Below are 19,957 nucleotides of genomic sequence, written 5' to 3'. Positions count from 1 at the left end.
CAACCTCAAGCCAAATCAGTTCCCTGATCTGGTTCACACCACGCTCGCTGTGCAGCACGGGGAGTTATGCTGGAAGAATGAAGAAGGAAGTATCCTTCAGGAACAAGTAATAAAGAACAGATTAATACCTTAGACTGGTATTACTGAGGACACTGTATCTTGAAATTAGAGTTTAATGTTTCATATCTGACTGATGGCTCAGCACAAGTTGAAGCAAGCAGGCTGTTTCCTTCTTTCTGTCTCTCACATTTTCAAGTACCTCTTGAAAAACTGATTTCAATATACATGAAACTGAAGAAACAATGAGGTATATAAAGTCACACAGAATTTACAAAAACGTATTCTGTATTAGCCTAGATCTTAGAATTTTGTCTTCAGTGTATGATTATGAAATTAAAGAAAGAAATGAAAAAATGTGACTTTTCCCAGAAAGCTACACTGCAACAGAAGTTATGAGGTAAGCAGCTACCAAGCACAGGACAAGGTCAACACAAAAAGAGGAAGCAAGGAAAGTAGGTATCCAAGACGGTAGTCTGTTCAGGACTTTGCAATTCACATTGTACCCTACAGTACTGAACTTTAATATATTAGTAACTAGTAATTACATAGATATTAATTGAGATTATTTTCATTTAATGTTTGTTTAATTTTAGATTGAATTATTTTCAGCTTTTTCACTCTTCTTGCTCCTAAGCAACATAAAGAATTTTGTAGGAAAAACATAGAGAAAGTCTTGAAGTATTTGGGTTCCTGAGTGTTGTACTTAAAAGGCTAAATTTCAGGAACGTTATTCTTTTCTGAAGAAAACATTGCATATACTCCCCATGAATACAAAAATCCCCCTTTTCATATTTTGAATGTGTGGTTATTGGTCTTGTTATAGGTCAATGCGACATGAAAGTCAGATTAATGGACTGAGCTGTTCACTTGATTTTTTTTATTCTTTGCTTCTAAAACATTGAGTTTTTTCAAAGACCAGTAGCATCTCATTTACATATGCATTTATTTTTTAAAAAGTATTTTTATAGCTAAGCATTATAAACAAAACACTATGGAATTATTAAATATAATAGTATGAAAATATATGAATTTACTAATTAAAGGTTTTTCAAATCATTTCTAACTTGATTTAAATATGGAAAAGCGGGGCCACAAATCGGCACCAACTTCTTATTTATAAAATAAGAATACGATTTGCTGTTGAAAACTTAAAACTAGATGTAGAACAAGGCCGCTTAGACCTCCGGTTAAACAGCATGTGGTTACTCGTGGCATTTTTCAGTGATCGAGAAAGCAGGTTACACAACCTGCCGTGGCAGCGCAGGATTATTTATTATTCTATATCTGCGTGAAGTCCTTGCCTTGCTGCTACCGGGGCTGCCTTTTCCCCCCGCCTTCTCCCCCTCCCCAAACGTTTCTAAGTATAGTGACAACCTCATCAGGGTTTACTAGTAGCAGCGCAAGCTCAGTGTAAACCTGGGAAATCTAACTGCAAACACGAGAGCGAGCTTTATTTGGCAGTGCTAAAAAAACCTGGGGACAAATGGCAAAGCGGCGGTGGAAGTGCAGGCTGCACAATCAATAGGCAGAGAGCCGGATAGAGGCTCGCTCCGCTGCCGGATCGACAATCGACAGCTGAGAGACTATTTTTTGCAATGGTTGACTAAATATGGTCAGGGAAGAGAGAGGCACAAGAGAGCCTGTTTGCCTGGGAATGCATGTTTCAAATGCTTAGCTGCCTATAAAGCCGTAACAGTTTTGCTCGTGCCCTCTGAGTGGGAAATACGGTTAGTGTCCTCTGTAGTGTGCGTGCGGGAGCCCTGACCTCGCTAGCAGACTTGACCTCTGAAGATGGAAAGTAGCTTCAACACAGACCTGCCTACAGTTAAGCCTGGAAACATAACCTCAAGCAAGAAAAGATGCAGTGCAATATCTAAGGAACTAGAAGAAACCAATATTTGCCGGGGGAGGGGGGAGATGATCGCTTTTTTTTGTGTGCCTGGTTTTTTTGGGGGGTTTTTTTTGAAGCAACTCCAACTTTTGGGGGCTTGGTTTTGTTTTTTTGTTGGGTTTTTATTTTTCTTTTTGCCTGTGATTATTTTCATCTGACAGTGGGCTAAGTTCACCTTCCCTTGGCTTCCTAGCATCTATCCTTGGAGTCTTAACTCTCAGTCCAGCAGACATAAGGTATAATTTCTATACAACATCATCCATATTTTAGCATTCCAAGAAAGGCAGCAGGTGCCAATTAGGCACGGGTCTTTATGCCTTTTTTTTTTTCCTTTTAAGTTTTATCTATTTAAGGTGGTGAGGTACCGTATGCACCGACATTCGCCCCCCCTTGCCTCCCCCTCCCATGTAATGAAGAGCTGATTCAGCGAATAGAGTGAGAGAGCACTCAGGATGAGATGGCTGCTGCTGATGTGTCTCTAGGTCATTACCTCTCTTCCAACTGCAAATGCTGCATGATACTAAGCTTACAGGTAATAGAACATCAGGAGACCTGCATTATTCTGCACGTTTAAAGGATGCCTATGACTTTCTGCATGTATAACTTATTTACTGGAATGTTTTTTAATTGTTATATTAATCCCTCTACTCTGGGAACAGCTTAATTTTGAGTGTGTTAAAGTACCAAGCATTTATAGTGTAAAGAGCAGGTTGAAAGAAAACAACATTAGTCCAAATCTCATAGCAAAAAAAAAAACCCAACTTGCTTGGTAGGCAGAATTCTTTTTGAAGATAAACTCAAACATTGCAATGCCATTAACAGATTGTTAATTTCAGTGAAATATATTTTTATCTTCCTATGCACAACTAAAAAAAATTACCAACTTTAAAAAGAATATCTAATAAACAGTGTGGTAGTGCAATGCCGAGTTCTCAAGTAGGTCTAAGCAAAATTCTCAAGGTGCTTTATCTCAGATGTACATGAAAACAACCTACTTAAAAACTAGAATGTGACTGCTGTGATTCTAATGCTGCATTGCTGTTTCTCCTTGTAGTACTGTGCTAGCTCCTGCTACACTCTGATTTGCTCTCTATCAGCTGCACTAGGTTTTTGTCATGAGCTGCAGAAATTCTTACTTCCTTTGCTCTCAAGCTTTCCTTACAACTATTACATTTACTAACTGTTAAGCTTATTTCAAATTTACCTTTAATGCTGTAAAGACAAAGCTTCTCTTTACTGTAACTCAAATCAATTCCTGAAATGCAAATTAAGCAACCATAAGCTGTATCTGACAGCCCCTTAGAAGTCAGACCCGTGCTGTACATCAAATATTTAACTACCATTCCAAACCAAGGTGCAGAGTCTGACAAAACAGGGTTAAACTTGGGGTTTGTTTCTGTGTTGAGGTTTTTTGGTGTCATAAATATTTCAAGTGTGGACAAGATTCTGACTGAAGCAGGTGAGTGCCAATTTTAAAAAATGAGAAAAGCTGCTTGCAGAAGTGTTGAATAGGTATTAGCTTTCACATGTGACCTTTGGCCTAACAATCCAAATCCTGCCACAGCAGTTAGAGGTTGTTTTCTTAATTCAATGTCATCATCTTTATGATAAGCAGGATCACCAGTGGCATGTGCTTTTTTTTTTTTTGCCTTTTTTTTTTTTTTAATCACTCTGAACTACAGTGGAAATAAGTATAAACCTGTAAATAGTTTGTGGAATACCAGATGGGATACAAAAAGCATAGAAGTGGGATTGGGGAGGGTAGGAAAATAGGTTTATAACTGCCATATTAGACAAGTCTATACTTCCCTTCAGGACACTAGATGCAAACTGTACACCAGCATGGAAATCTGCTAGAAGACCTGGGACGAAGCTGAATTTTTACAGTGGAATACAACTACGAATTCCCAGAAAATACATTGCAAAGCTACCCGCGATTCAACTCTCCACTCAAATGGGGTCACTCAGAACGAACAGCAAGAGGCTGCAAAAATCTGGAAAAGCACTTCTAATGTCCATGCCATCCCAGAGCAATGAACTATAACCGGCTTTACGCCGCTGTGCAGGTAAATTGCATTGCAAAGTTCAGTCAGAATAGTAAGTTTATTTTCTACCATCAGTTAATCATAACATGGTTCTTCCAAAGAACTGTCAGCTTGAGTCTTACCTAATGACAGCAACGGAAAGCAGCAAAATGCTTTTCAGGTTCATCTGGCAGGTAGTTGAGCAACTCTTATGTGTACCTGCTCAGAGTACATACTTCTTTATGTACCCATATGAACATACAATGCTATGGAATGTAAAGAAGTATGTATTTTTGGCAGGCACGAAACGACCAGTAAGAGGAAACTAAACAGCTGTTGGAAGAAACAGGTTTCCCTCTTGTTTGAATTACATTCATGTGACAAATTAACTTTCTACGGGTCAGCTGGTATTGCCAAAATAACTCATACTTGTTAGTAACAAGTCACAAAACATTAAATTAAGCAACTATAAAAGTGAGTAGGAAGAATTGTTAACAGCTGATAAGCAGAACATTAGTTGTAAACAAAGAATTCAAAACAGGGCTGGAAATGAACCCTTGAAATGCACCGATTAAGACTGCAGCACAGCTCCAAAATTTATCATTACCAGTACTCCTCACTTAATAGAACCTAATCTTAAAAGCCTGATCATCAAAATGTATCTTATTAAAACCAAGCGATTGTTCTATTAATCACAGCCAGTTCTGTGTAATTCAGATGGTAGTATTTAAATTTATACGTATCAAAGAATATTTCATTCTTGGTTGCAACTAACACACAAGCAGAAACAGCTAAGAAATTAAGGCTGTGATTTAGAGAAAAGGATAGTCAAAATAATTAAGTACAATAACTTCTGCAATTGAGTGAGACTTAAGTTAGAATTTTCTCCAAATCAGCACTTATTATGCTCACTGAGCTCTTCGATACAGAGTGCAGTGTCAGGTTTATGCACAGAAAGTGACAATACAGAGATTTCTAGGCCACAGTTGCTAGTCAGCGGATTAAAGCTATTGACAGATTCCTAAATGAAAACACAAATGACAACTACAACCTAGAAGTTATCTTAAATACTATTTTCAAATAAGCTGACTTTATTTTAAATACAAATTTAAGAAAAATGGCCATGAAAATACGACTTTGTAGCATCCAGAAAGTTGTACGAGAAATAGCCCTGGAACAGTTTCAAGTTCTAAAAGTGGTATTAATCAAAATATACTGGTGCACAGCATCCCCAAGTAAAGATACTCAACAGGAAGTTCAGGAACAAGAAAAAATATGAGGAAAGACCTCCCGGCTCATCAACTCAGCCATTCCTATTCCTGATGGCAGCCTTCTAAAAGCAGTTATTAAATAGGATACGTCCATGATAAGTAGGCACATCTGTCACAGATTAAAACATCTAACTGTACCCCTGTGCTTACTAAAATGTCTGGAAGAAAAAAGAAAAAAAGGAAAAAAGGCAATGCACCATTTTTAGGTGGAAAATCTTATTTTTAAATACTCACATAATTCTGAAATAGCTAATACAATACATAGCCTGTTATTTTGATTACCTAAAACTACAAAATAACATTTTGTAAATAACATTTTACTACAAGATGAAACATTATCTTATCAGAAACATTTTTAAAGTAAAATATTACTATTGATTTTAAAGCTATTTCTCTTATGAGCAGATATTTTGGCATGAAGACTACAGTATTTTAACATCTAAATTAAAACCTGGTTCATAGTGGGAAACAAATCAAATTGCAATAGCTTTTCTACATGGGGCAACGCTACTGAACTTGAGCATGCTCACAGAAGCAATTTGGTATTACCAACAGCTTTACAGAGGGGTTAATTGCCATGCATTTACTTCTTTTGCTGAAGAGTTCCTGTCCCCACCACCAATTGTTTTGGCTTCCACTATATAATGAGACCAATGTTTTAACAGCTTAAATTTATTTTGAAAGGTTTTTGGTAACAATTTATCATATGTGTTCTTTCTTGTCTTCTTTGTAGAACATTGCAATGCTATTCCGAAACAAAATGACAGTTCAGAGTGATACAAAAGTTAAAATTATATGTTGACATTGCTTCCTGCTAGTTCATGTTAGCATATCTCTAAGAATACATATCCAGTCACTCTAAAATGTCACATCCATCACTTAGATCAGCTGTTCAATTTTAACTGAGCACACGCTGAACTTTGGGCATCTGCTGACACAGTTGTAACTCAAACATTTCAACTGTGTGACTGACAGGGATAACAGATGCTGACATTATCAAATGCTACATGGCTGCTTTTCCACGGCTGTTTTTTCTCCCGATATGGCCAGTACATGAAACTGTATTGCCATCCAAAAGCGCACTTGAGCAGCTGTATCTGTAAAACAGTTCCTGTATAACTAGTAAAAATAGAAACTAATTTTATAGCCATCTTTAATGCTTAAGTCCAAGTGACACACCTGCTATGTTTCTATTAAGACACATGGTGTTGGGAATATATTTACATAAATCTTCTCACCAGCATCAGGCTATGCAACAAACAGACGTAGGCTACACTTGACATACTCGTTACTGGTGAATGGCTTGAACTAAGTTTGCCCCTTACTTCCCGCTCCAGGCAAAGCTCTAAAAGAATTCAGCATATAACATAAAAAAAGCTGCGTGAGCATGCACAAATATATTAAGGACCTTAATTCAGAAGAAATCGGATGCAACCCAAAATAATTCTTTAAAAGCTGTATTTTTTCTGGCATTAAACATTTTTACGTATACAACCAGGGTAACAAGAAAAAAAAAAATCTATTCTGCTATATTGTACAATCATTCCTAAAAAGTTAATACTAACCAGAGATATAGTAATGGAATTGAAAGCACTTGACATTTATACTTGTGCTAACCAACTACAGCGTTAAAGCAGCTGCAAAAGGGAACCTGCCAGAAAATGAATGGGGGGGGAGAGTGGGGGGAAAACCGAAACCTTCTTCCCCAGTAAAGTTTAACACAAAGCGGCAAGGGAGCTCTACATGAGTAGAAATTGTAGGACCACAGTTTCTGGTCACTACTCTAGAATTTCATTACTGCAGACAGAAAAAAGTTAAAACTGTAACTATAGTTTGATTTGAGACTCATCCAAACAGCCTCAATTAAATACTCAAGGAAGGAACAAACCTGGACACTGCACAGGACTTTCTGGTACACAGTTTTCCATTTTGCTGTCTCTAAATTAGTGAAAGGATTTAAATTTGCATTGACTAGAAACAAATGTGTAACACAGAAGAAAGCCACGTGTTCTTTGTGAACTTTTCATGTTACTTAAAAATGTATTACTGAATTATAACCTTCCTGCACTCCAATGCTTTGCTAAAGCTGGTAAAATGGAACCAAATCACCTCTTCAATGGATTTGGTCCCCTTCAACCAGCTGTAGCTATGCATTGATCACTACAGGATTTCTCATATTTAAAACTGGACATTAAGTCTGCTCCGAGTAATTACGCAGTCCCTTCTGCAGTTGAGTTCAATTATTCTAAGCAGCTTGGAGATGGAAGGTAACAAGGAGTGTAGCACATTCTGTATTCCAAAATTTCAAGGTTTTATTTGTAAAAAAGCAGCTAACTGGTGTTTAATATTCTGTCCACATTCAGTGAAAATTGATCTCTTACAACGTTTACAAAGAAGATAGGTAAACAGCAAAATAAACACATTTTCCAATGATTATTGTCTCCTGTATTTTTCCTCAAGTCTGTTGCCCTTTGTAGCAGAACAGAGCAAAAAAAACCTGATCAAAAGGAAGCAATTTGTGAACAGTATTGGTAATGCAGGGCAGGTCTACTTTCCAAGCACCCCTCTTTTCCTTCCACCCCCCCAGCCCCCCTTTTTTAACTCCACAAGGGAGGAAACTCCACAGGGTAGGAACTTATTCTCCACCTTGTACATGCTGGGCATATTATTTACTATTTAAAGACAATAAATTTGTCACTGACCTCAACAGCTACAGACTAATCTGACATCTAATTATAGGTCTGCTCACGGAGATTATATTCTTTCTCCAAACGCACTTGAACAAAAGTATTCTTTCAAAGTATCTTCTGACATAATATTTTAATAAGAGATTTTAGGAGCATGCCTTTTTTGCACTTAGCATCAAGTAAGTTTCAACCTACACTTACTGTCAGAACTGCAAATATGAAAGCAAAAAATCCCTTTTACTGGTTTAGAAGATAATTGTACAACTCTTCGATTACCTCACAACTTGTCTCTGTGAGGACCTCCACAACAATACAGCACAAAAGTCTGAGAAATTCCTTCACACTAAGTACAAGTGAGAAACCCCACCTCTCAAATGCATCACTAAAAACAGTTAAAAATTCCATTGCCAATCAGTTCAAACCATCTGCAAGTCTAAAAGCAAGGAGAGATCTACAAAAAAAAGACAACCACGGGGAAAAAGTACAATTCCATTTTAAACCACAATCTCCCACTTGTTAGTTTATGAACATAAAGATGACATACTCCTTGCTACTGGACAGCAGTATGAAGTCTGTATCTTACCCCAGGATTTTAATTTTTTTCATTTAAAGTCCAGCAGAATTTACTGCTCTGAAGAACTAGTTGTACACATGTGTAAAGTCAGGTCAGCTCTAAAAGCAGCCTGTATTTAAGATGTTAGCTGCAGTGTGAATAAAGCTCTCTTCACAAGATACAATGCAAATCTAAAACTAACTGGGGCAACGGATATAAAAATACACTTCACAGTCATGTCTTCAGTTAACAAAATCTGAAGTCACAGGTATGCAAACAGATCAAACATAGCCAGGAGTTGATAACATGGCAAAAATAACCAATCTGTACAGTATTTTCAAATTTTACTCTCCTTTTTTCTGTCTGAAAAATCTCATTAACACTAAAGAAGCAAAGTCTGACATGCTTCGAGGTTCACAGTACTTTGGAAACAGTCCAAATACACACACTTTTAATATGACTGACTCAGTTAAAAATCATGAACAAGAAACCATGTATTAAATAAAATCTTAACTTCCCCACACTTGATTTAAAATTTCTTTTTAGCTGTAGCTCCCATGCACAAGCTTAAAGCTACCTACAGCATAAACTGAACATCATTCATTCTACATTTCCACATTATACATTAGCAAGAAAAACAGAAGTTCTGTTTCTGTACCAATTCACAAGGTATGAGGAGAAGCAAATTATTAAAAGGAGACATATTCCACTAACAATAGGATGCTCTCCAAAACACACTATACCTTGACTTCTGGAAAACACTGCCAAACTGTCATGGAAGATTAAGTACTGAGAAAAATCTAAGCTATTTGACATAAATATAATAAGAAAAATAATGGTTTATTCAATATTCAAATGGTTACAATATATTTATTTTCATATTAAAAATGGAAAATTTTCAAATGTTCTTCTCAGCATAGTTTGTGTGGGTTTTTCTTGGGAGATCTATCTCCCTACTGTTAGTAAAGGTCAGAACTCAAGCAAGAAGCAGAACACGTTTTGCACTGAAAATGAAATTGGTTCCAAATACCTATTTGATATCAACTGTAAAAAATGCTATAGAAATGTAGTTCACTTTATTGTGGTATCCACACACTTAACACATGGATTTAGTTTATTATCATTAGCAAGGAAGATGGACGTGGACTTTATCAATACTTCTGTACATAGCAAGTATTTTATTTTTATAAGTAGCAACATACACATATGCATATGTGCTTGTATACATATATGAATATATGTTTAACTGTTATAAAATAACATAATATATTTATATATTTGACCTTAAGGGGAATTTAGTGCACTGCATTCCATATAAGGCACCACAGCCTGAAGCCACAGAAACTCCAGTTTAGGTGAAATAGGAAAGCTTAGATGAGGAAAGATAGGTCCTTAAGTAAGGTTTCAAGCAGAATATACGATGTACTGCTTGTGACCCATACCAGCTACAAGCTAAAGTTCAGGGGGTTATTATTAACAGTGTTTTAAATAGCTTGTGCTTAGTGCATTTAACACATTAGTAATATCCATTGTTCTGTATCAGATTAGAAAAACAAAGTGGCAATATAAAGCCTTTGGATTCATTCAGAAACAGGCCAGTGGTAGAACTACAGAATCAACAATGAAATAAGTGACTAAAGTCTTAAAGAAAATAAAACTTAACTCCTAAATGAATCAAACTATTATAATGATTTTTTTGGCCAGGGGAAAAAAAATTATTCAAAATAGATTTATTTTGGTTTTATTTTCATTAATTTCTTCTCAGGCTGATGTGCAAAATTTCTAATGCTGTGAAAAAAAAAACCTACTACGTCAGTGATGGAGACAACACTCTCTCTTTTTACAGAAAGAAGAGAAGCTTCTTCAGAAGCTCTCAGATTTAACTGCAACCAAAAGAGTAGATGTCTAACAGCTTTAGATATCCAAGTGGTTTAGATGCAAGTGACACCCCATGTATGAGGGGAATCTACACACGATTCAAATCATTAATATTGGAAATATTTTCATATTCTTCCAATAACTGTTCTGTAAACAGTTACAATTCTTCCAATTACTGTTCTGTAAAGGACACAGGGCTCTGGGAAAAACTGCACTATGCCTCACATTCTACCAACCACCAAACTGACCCAGTCTGAACTACAATTTGGATCCCTCCATCAAAGAAAAAGCCTGTCGCTCCTAAAACGTTCACCCACAGAAAAAATCTACAGCATCCCTACAAAGAGCTTTTTTTCTATACGCTTTCCTTGCATCTCGTCTTGAGATCACAATCACACAAATCAGCTATCACAAGAGGAAACGGATGCTTAAGGAAAGCATTGCAGAACAAAAAACTAACACAGGATAACCCACCTAGGTAACTGGAGACAGGAAACAGTACTCCTGGCAAATGCTGTTATGTAAATATGGAGAATTCACATTAAGTAAAGAAGTTACCAAATCACATTTGAAAGAATTGTCTTCTGAATGCCAAAATTAAGCTCCCTTCACTAGGTCGTTGACACATTCTCTTACAGAGCTTTTATGAGCACTGTAGATAACTGTAAACACATTTATTGTTTCTATCAACACTTCCAACCACTACTTTCACTTTGTGAAGTGTGATTCCATCCCATATATATAAATGCTTATGTTTACTTTTTAACTACCTGTCTTGATAGTTACATTTGAAGCGACTAACCCAGACTTTTTTCCCATATATTAATACACAGCTTTATTTGTCCAACTGCTACTAAATTCTACTTTTCAGTTGAGTGAAAAGTTAAACAAGTAAACACATTTCTTATCGTGGTTATACTGAATTCTCCACCATACAATAAAACACTATTATAGACTTCCTAGAATGACAGCTCTGAAGAATACCATTTATCCACAACGTAATAAGCAACCGGCAATGCAGCAACTTTTCCATTAAGTTCTATCTATGCAGTTTTTGAAAGCTATCTTAACTGGAGATTGAAAGTAGATGTATAGTATGCAGATAGCATAAAACAAATTATGCCTTTTTTTCAGATGATCTGCTATATAAAAGCTGAAATATGAAATTCCTTCTATACATACTTCTAAGAAAACAAAATTAAATGTTTCTTATACTGACAAATACAACTTAACACAACAATCCTAAGATCTCATTTTATAACTGCATGGTATATTTAATAATTATTCACAAATAGTATTCCTTAAAAACTCAAATCCCTGTCCCAATTCCAATCCTCGAGAATGGAAACATTTTTACAAATCGTATCTTAAGATCCCATCTTAGGATCTTACTTAACAACTTACTTATGAGAACATTTATTGGGAAAATCTTACAACCACCACAGGAAACTTCCCAGGGATTTGGAGTTATCTGGATACAGCATTAAACTAAGGAGACTAGTAGCTTCACTCTAATAATGGCTTCTCAAGTATTAGAAAGATGCATATCTAAGCAACACGAAAATTTAAATTACATGCAGGTTTAAGGATCTTTTGAAAGAATAGCATAATTCTACCCTGCCATGCACTTGCCTGCCTTTCACAAATGACAAAATTATCTTTAAAAATAAATCTTTACCTCGGGTTTCCTCTTAGTGCAGCATGGTGAAGAGCATTAAACCCATTGTTGTTGGTGATAGTAACATCTGCTCCAGCTTCTAACAATACAGCAAGGATGTCATCACGCTTTTTACTTATTGCGTCATGAAGTGGAGTATCACCTTCAGAATCCTAAAACCAGAAACAGCTTACATCGATTTCTGCATGCATTAAAGAAAAAAGGTGCTTAAATATCACTAGTACAACTTACTACAGAAACACAAGACAGCTCTTCAGATCTTAAAATGTTGCTATACTGCTTCTCAGCTTGCTCTGGTTTTGCAAATGCTTCAGTGGGTAACCCTACCTAGGGCTCCAGTATTCTACAATTACACTACTACCAGAAATCAAACCCAGAGCTCAACTATGCCTTGCATCAGACAGTATGGAAGACACTGGTGTAGGCATCAGCTTCTCTATCCCTCATATCCAGGCAGAGTTGATGTCCAAGTTACAATTTATGAATAATAGGACAGCAACAAAAACTAATGCAACAGACACACAGACTTAGACATAGGCAGATCAAGGCAGGGAATTCTGAGTAATGAATGCTATGATTGAGCCAGCAATTAACCATGTAAAAGACAATATAAAAAAGACAGCATGAAATAAAAGCATAAGCAAATAAAAATAAAATGCAGCCCAAGTAACAAACTTAGGCACATCTGTTGTTTTAACTGAAGCAGATCATTTTCCATGAAGCAAAGGTGACTGTCATAAGCAATATTAAGCTTTTAAATTTTTGTTATGGCCAATACCAGGTTACATTACACAAGGTACATGAAAATATTTCAGTGCGAAATTGAACAGGCAAAGAATTTATATTTTTAGCTTGACTTTTTATTTTTCAAATATCCCAAAGAAGGGAAAAATACTTTTTATTTCTAGAAGCATTTTGTACATTATTTATTCAAGTAACCAAATGGTTGGACTGAAAAGGAATGTCCTAGACTAACAGTGAGAAAACACATCCATTTAAGCTTATTTGCTGCTATGTAGGCAAACTCTTTAAATTTATGCTTCCAGTAAAATTCTAACACCATATAAGTCAGTAAGTCTTTTGTCACTGACACTGACTCAACTGCAAACTGACACAGGAACTGATCATTTTAGCAATACACTAATATGAAAACAAATCTTTACAATGAGAATCAAAAACTGCCAAAAAGTGCCAGAAAATGGAAACACTTGAACCAGTGTGAACCAGTTTGCCAAAACTAAATTATGTAGCTTTTATTTGGTTTAATTGATCATATTTCCCGAATTTACTGTTTACAGACTAACATATGTTTCTGTTTACACAGTGAATCTATCAGCTTGAGTAGTGGAGTGCTGGACAGTTAAATTCCAGTCATGCCTCAGTCTGACTCCCCTGTGCTCTCATCCAACAAATCAATCGCCTACTCACGTTTGCACATTGGAGTTCCTCAGCACACATGTAGGATCTGAAAGTTCATTATTTCCAATGACAATTATTATTTTCCAGATGGAGTATCATAGCACCATTCTACTGAATTTTTCAATCCAAACAGAATTCTACAAAGTCAGACACATCCACTTTGGCTACCCATATTTCACATATCATTATATAATATACGGTCACCCTTTATTGGGCTCAACACATCAGACTCCTTATTATATCTACTGCTCAACAAATACTAAATAGGGTCTGGATGGATGTTAGCTGGCTAACAGCTCAACCTCAACAAAAGCAAGACAGTACACCTATAAAGCCAGGTGGAAGCAGATAAATAAACAATCACTATATTCACTAATTTCAAGAAAGTTTGCTCATTGTTTGTTATGTGGATATACAGCTTCAAAAAAAATCACGGATTATTGACATGGCAAAACAAGGAGGTAAATGTGTTATTACTGCGTATCTTGATTTGCCCAATGTTACAGCTTTTTTCTTTCTGTTGCAAACCTCTCCAAACTTACCCTTTCTGATTTGTTTTACTAATCCACTGCCTGCAGCTGCATTCAGCTCATGCAGAATGTGGATGCTTGCTTATTTGATAGCAGGTTTCTACTCTCTCAATAGGAGGCTGCACTCATATTTCACATCTTCTGCCACATTCATTACAGGTAAAACTCCCTGTGAAATTATAGTACTTGAGGCCCTTTGTATGAGGGCTTTTTAGATAAAAGGCTGAACATTTAAAAGAGAAACTGGCTAAACAGTTCTATCAATAATAGGTCAATTCTGAAAAAAAGGTTTCTTTTAAAGAAACAGTCCATAGTATCATCAGCCAAAAAATGCAAAGCTGTAGGTTGCAGGGGGAGCAAATAGCTGTGGATTCGACAGAGGAGAAATTTATCTGGAGAGAAAGTTAACAATACAGTTAACTACAGTCTGTGAAAATAGCAATTAACATCAATTGGCTAGAATAAATCAGATAGTGCCTATCTAGCTGTCAAGAAAACAAATAGATTTAACAGCATTTTTATTACAGCTGATCACATGTTGGGGTAGAGGCTGGGACAGATAGTTTCACAAAGTCCACTCCTTTCAACCCCATTTCCATAATTCTTCTATCACCTACACACATCTACACAAAGCAAATCATAAAATTCAGTAGCTAAAAAATGAATCTATATTAATATATTTACTTTACCTGGAGACTAGGATGGCAGCCAAAGTCCAGTAAAGTCTTCACAACTTGCAGATGACCTTTGTTGACAGCAATATGAAGTGGAGTCTGCCTGCGTTTGTTGCGAGCATTCAAATCTGCACTGCCTCGGTGCAAAACCTCTATCACGGCACCCTCATCACCGAAGGCTGCATGATGGACAGCCCTGTCTCCGTCTTTGTCCTAACATAGAAACATTAATTTGACCCAGTATATTCCACATTTCCTTTGCATTTAAACAAGATTAATCTAAGCTGAACTACTGTTGCATATTTGATTTCTCTAAAGAAAAATTAAACAACCACGATAGCATTCAAATATCTAAAAGAGTTGCTCAAACCACAGCAACAGAGAATGAAGAGTCTGTTTGTATATAAACATACATATTCTATGACATCTGATATTCTGTACCATATACAACTATTGCTATGAATCCTTGTGTGATGTGTTCATGAGAAACTGAAATGGATTAATTTGGATTTCTACTACAAAACCACCACTGTCAAAAACCCCCAAAACCCACCTAAAAAAAAAAACCCAAAACCAAAAAACGGAAAAAAGATAGACAATAAACCCCACCCACAACCAAAAAACACAAACAAAACCCCAATCCCCAAAACCCCAAAAACATTACACTAAGTAACCCTTTCTGTAACCCTAGAAGTGTTAGATATTCCAAATCATGGTATAAGACAAGAGAATTGCTTTGTTCATACAATTAGGCTAATATTTATTAGGTTTTCTTATACGTGTCTTAGTTTTCAGTTAATAAAGCTTTTCCAAAGGAAATCTGGGATCAATACTGAAATTAATTAGAAATTCTCATTCTATGATGATGATTCAGAGCATTAAAGCTCTGATTAAATTCAGTTTGTTTCAGCTTCATCCAAACTGAGAATTAAGGTATGAAAGTCAAATTTGTCAGTTTGGCTTTTTTTAACATCCGTAAGAGTGGACTGTAATACATGAAACATTTTAAAATATTAAGTGATTTCAACATTAATGACAGTATACAAAAGTTAAAAGTAAAATGGAATTTATATAATAGGTTTCAATGCAATAACAACTTCCATAAGCTAGTTCCTAACTAAATTTTTGTGCACAGTGGAATATTACCACGTAATATTGTAGGATTTAATTTTGACAATACAAAAATACTGAAATTGTAAGGAGGAGATAAAAGGTGTACTGGATATCTCCCTTGGGTAAACTTAGTTTCTCTTATCAATTTGCTTCCCCTTCAGCAATGTTTTTCAAAACTTCTTTTTGTTATGTATAACACAGTTCTAGTATATTTTACATCAATGCAAAAACTAATAGTTCTTAGAATAAATTTTATTTGCACAATTACAAGATAACTATGAGACTACATCATTTTAAAAAATGATGGAAGGAGACTAATCTCCTTATAATCTGCTAATTATAATATATATATTTTTGGAAATATGAATACAATTTTCAAAACCATCAGGGCACTAAACAGCAGCTTCAATAGCTTTTACAAACAAGGTATTTTTATTCCTTCCAAATCAACTCACACTGCAAAACTGTCTTCTAAGATAGGAGGATTCCTTCAGTCAAAAGACAGATCTTGCCCATTTGGAAGGGTAAAGGATCAGAAAGGGGAACTTTGTATTTCTCATCTGGTTATAAAGATCATTATGAGGTGAAACTTATCAAGTGGTGTTAAACTGCTATAACATTTATATTTACAGAGCACTTCGTTTCACAGGTATGTGGTAATTTGTCTTTTCATATTTGCAGTTTGCAAGGTACACTGAGATACTTACTGATGAAACCCCATATCATTTATTAAATATTTTAGTTTTAGTGTATTCCACATTTGAGATACAAACCTCTGATTTTAGGAAATCTTAATGTATAGAATTCTTACTTTAATGAGTAGAGATCAAGAAAGCACATGCCTTTTTTTTTAGCACAGCATCAAAAAAAAATCATCTAAATGTTGTAGAAACTACACATCCTGTTGTGCAGTTTCTACACAATAACATATTAATATACCTACAAAAAGCTAGCAACTAATTAAGCATCTATCATAAGATTTATAATTAGATATAAATCTTAATATTAAAAGCACTGTATTTCTATACATGCCAACAATATAATATTGTCAGTACTGTCAATATAATAACTGATACCCATTAATTTCTGCAGACTAGAAGGCCACACATTTTTACCATGGAATACCTACATCAGGCTTTTTGAGCTCTGTCAGTATCAGATTGTTTTCTGACTAAAAAGAGGCCACTTGTACTCTATGTTAAGCTGTCAGAGACATAAGGACAGAGGAGGCAATATGTGGGCATCCCCAGAAAATGTCATTAATGTTTATACTCTGCAGCAGTGACTGCAAGTGTAAATATATCCAATTTAGCTACAAGGCAGGCCAAGTAAGGATTTTTAGCCATTGGTTCCATGTCACAGACCACAACAGTGAAGTAAATGGACTAAACTTTTGCTCTCTGCATAATGGGATGACTCTGTTGCACCTTCACACCACTAATTTATAGACAGCTGACATTTTTTTAAAGCCTGAAACATATATTGATTAATCTAACATTATTACATGTTTATTATAATTAATGCAGTTATGTAATTGACTAGGAATATCATCTTCACTTAAATAACTTAAAGTTACATGAAAAAGTCTTGAAAATTCAAATAAAAATCCCTGAAAATATTTTTAACGCTAATGTTATGATACTTCTGAAGCCTCAGCAAATGTGAACTCCTAACAATTCTACTGCTAGCCGATTACCAGGTATATTATCATGAAGATGTTTAAGCAGTGCTTCTACTTCGCTTTAATGCTTCCTTATATCAGAGAAGAAAGTATCAGTCCACCACTTCATTAAAACAGTAGCTTTGATCCCATAGTACAGATGAAAAGGAGTTTACTCTAGTTTATAACAGTGTATGTTATTTACTGCAGTGAAAGCGCTACTTCTAAAATGGAACTATTTCCCAGAAATCAGATCACAACAAGTAGCAAGCATGTAGTATGTATGAAGTTCAACAAGGCCAAATGCAGGGTCCTGTGTATGGATTGGGGCAACCCCCAGTATCAATACAGGCTGGGGGATGAAGGGATCAAGAGCAGCCCTGCCGAGAAGGACTTGGGGGTGTTGGCTGATGAAAAGCTGGGCATGAGTCGGCAATGTGCGCTCACAGCCCAGGCGGCCAACTGTATCCTGGGCTGCATCCAAAGCAGTGTGGGCAGCAGGTCGAGGGAGGGGATTCTGCCCCTCTGCTCCACTCTGGTGAGACCCCACCTGGAGTCCTGTGTCCAGCTCTGGAGCCCTCAGCACAGGGAAGACATGGACCTATTGGAGTGGGTCCAGCGGAGGGGCACAAAAATGGTCAGAGGGATCATGGAACACCTCTCCTGTGAAGAAAGGCTGAGAGAGTTGGGGTTGTTGGGGGATGTTCAGCCTGGAAGAAGAGAAGGCTCCAGGGAGACCTTATTGCAGCCTTTCAGTAACTAACGGGGGGCTACAAGAAAGCTGGAGAGGGACTTTTTATCAGGGCCTGTAGTGATAGGACAAGGGGCAATGGCTTTAAACCAAAAGAGGGTAGATTTAGATTAGATATAAGGAAGAAATTTTTCACTATGAGGGTTGTAAAACACTGGAACAGGTTGCCCAGAGAAGATGTGGATGCTTCATCCCTGGAAGTGTTCAAGGCCAGGTTTGATGGTGCTTTGAGCAACCTGGTATAGTCGAAGGTGCCCATGGCAGCGGGGCTGAACTATATCATCTTTAAGGGCCCTTCTAACCCAAACCATTCTATGATTCTATGTACTGCATCAAATCCAAGCCATCTTTACCATATAGCAGAAACCTTTATAAAGCAATGGTGTATCTGTGAATATAAAAATAATTTTAGTTCCAAGGATTGCATAATTGCTTCATTAATGTATTAACATGTTATAACTTCTGTATATCAGATACAATATAAAGCTAAATGCCTAAGCATATAAAGTTATTTTTCTGTTATGCAAACAATGAGTGGGCATATTATTAACTCCTAAGCATTCTATTAGGCTTTAATTTATAATCTTAATGAGAGAAATTTAACAGATCCTTCTTGTGCTTCATAAAGAGAGCAAAGGCTGCAATATCAATGCATTCTATGTAAGCAATAAGGCAAAATAAATTCAAAATGCAAATATCACAGTATGCTTATAGATAATTTTCTCACAAACAATTCTAAAAAAAACCTAAACAAAAGAAATCCTTCCATTTTGGGTGAAGTTTAAAAAACAACTGAAAACCTGGAAGCAGATTTGGTAGCTCCTACCCAAACATACTGTTATTACTTTCTGCTCAAAGTTGCTTCATTTGAGAATGGAAAACTTTCTCTCAACTGAACACTGTGTATAAGAAGCATGGCAAGTATCTGAAGTTGGAGATGCAGCATCCGACAACATCTTTTTCTCTGAATGTCAGAGGCAGCATGCTAGCCTATTGTATTCTACTGTTGAAACGAAAGAAAGAAGATAATGAAGGGGCATCATCCACTACAATCACATACTAGCTCTATTACGTTAGCATTATATTTCACTTAATTGGAGGTGCTGAAGAATGGGATATTGACCCTTTATAATATCCTTAGTAGGAGGCTAATTTAGGAACATAATCACAGTAAGAAGCAGTTTTTCACTCTCTGACATTCAAACAGAAGGCAACTCCAATAAATTTTTATTTCCGTATGTAGCAAAGTTTAAAACTTAAGGAGACAGAAAGTGTGTTTTGAAATACTTGGGTTACCTCTGCTTCTACATCCACATTCTGTTTCAGAAGCAACTTCAAAATATCGACATGGCCATTCTGACTAGCGGCTTGCATAGCTGTGTGTCCAGCACATTGTCCATTCACCTGGAAGCAAAGCAATACTTTGAGACAAGTCACAAGATACACATATGCATGCCTATGAGACGCTTTAGCAGTATACATGCAAGTATTAGAAAACTTAAAGCAATAGCACGCATATGAATATCAAAAGAAGAATTTTTAGACACACGCCTTTCTGGCACATAAATGATCTACAATGTCCTCTGTACTTCATTTCTATAGCATTTGCTAGACTAAAGGAAAGAAGCAAGAAATGGATTTATTTCAAACATTAAGACTTTAATAAAAATTGGATTAAGAACTTTCACCTTTGGGCTACCGTAAAGGCAAGATTTTAAGAACAGGTCTCAGAATGATGCCAGTCCTCTGCTCTATACAGTGTATTTAT

At 36.2% G+C, this 19,957-nt stretch overlaps 1 protein-coding gene across 1 annotated transcript in view; it reads right to left on the bottom strand.

Annotated features, from left to right (window-relative positions):
- MIB1 (mindbomb E3 ubiquitin protein ligase 1) overlaps positions 1-19,593 on the bottom strand; it is a gene marked incomplete at its 5' end in the record, with an annotated part of 45,610 nt that extends 26,017 nt beyond the window's left edge. The window contains 3 exons of the mRNA XM_010281979.1: positions 12,043-12,194; positions 14,681-14,878; positions 19,486-19,593. Coding sequence (XP_010280281.1) covers positions 12,043-12,194; positions 14,681-14,878; positions 19,486-19,593 — 458 coding nt within the window. The remainder of the gene's footprint in view (positions 1-12,042; positions 12,195-14,680; positions 14,879-19,485) is intronic.
- Between the last annotated feature and the right edge of the window lie 364 nt (positions 19,594-19,957).

The sequence above is a fragment of the Phaethon lepturus genome, unplaced genomic scaffold (assembly GCF_000687285.1).
Source record: "Phaethon lepturus isolate BGI_N335 unplaced genomic scaffold, ASM68728v1 scaffold21992, whole genome shotgun sequence".
Taxonomy (NCBI): Eukaryota; Metazoa; Chordata; class Aves; order Phaethontiformes; family Phaethontidae; genus Phaethon; species Phaethon lepturus.
This window is presented reverse-complemented; position numbering and strand designations above follow the sequence as displayed.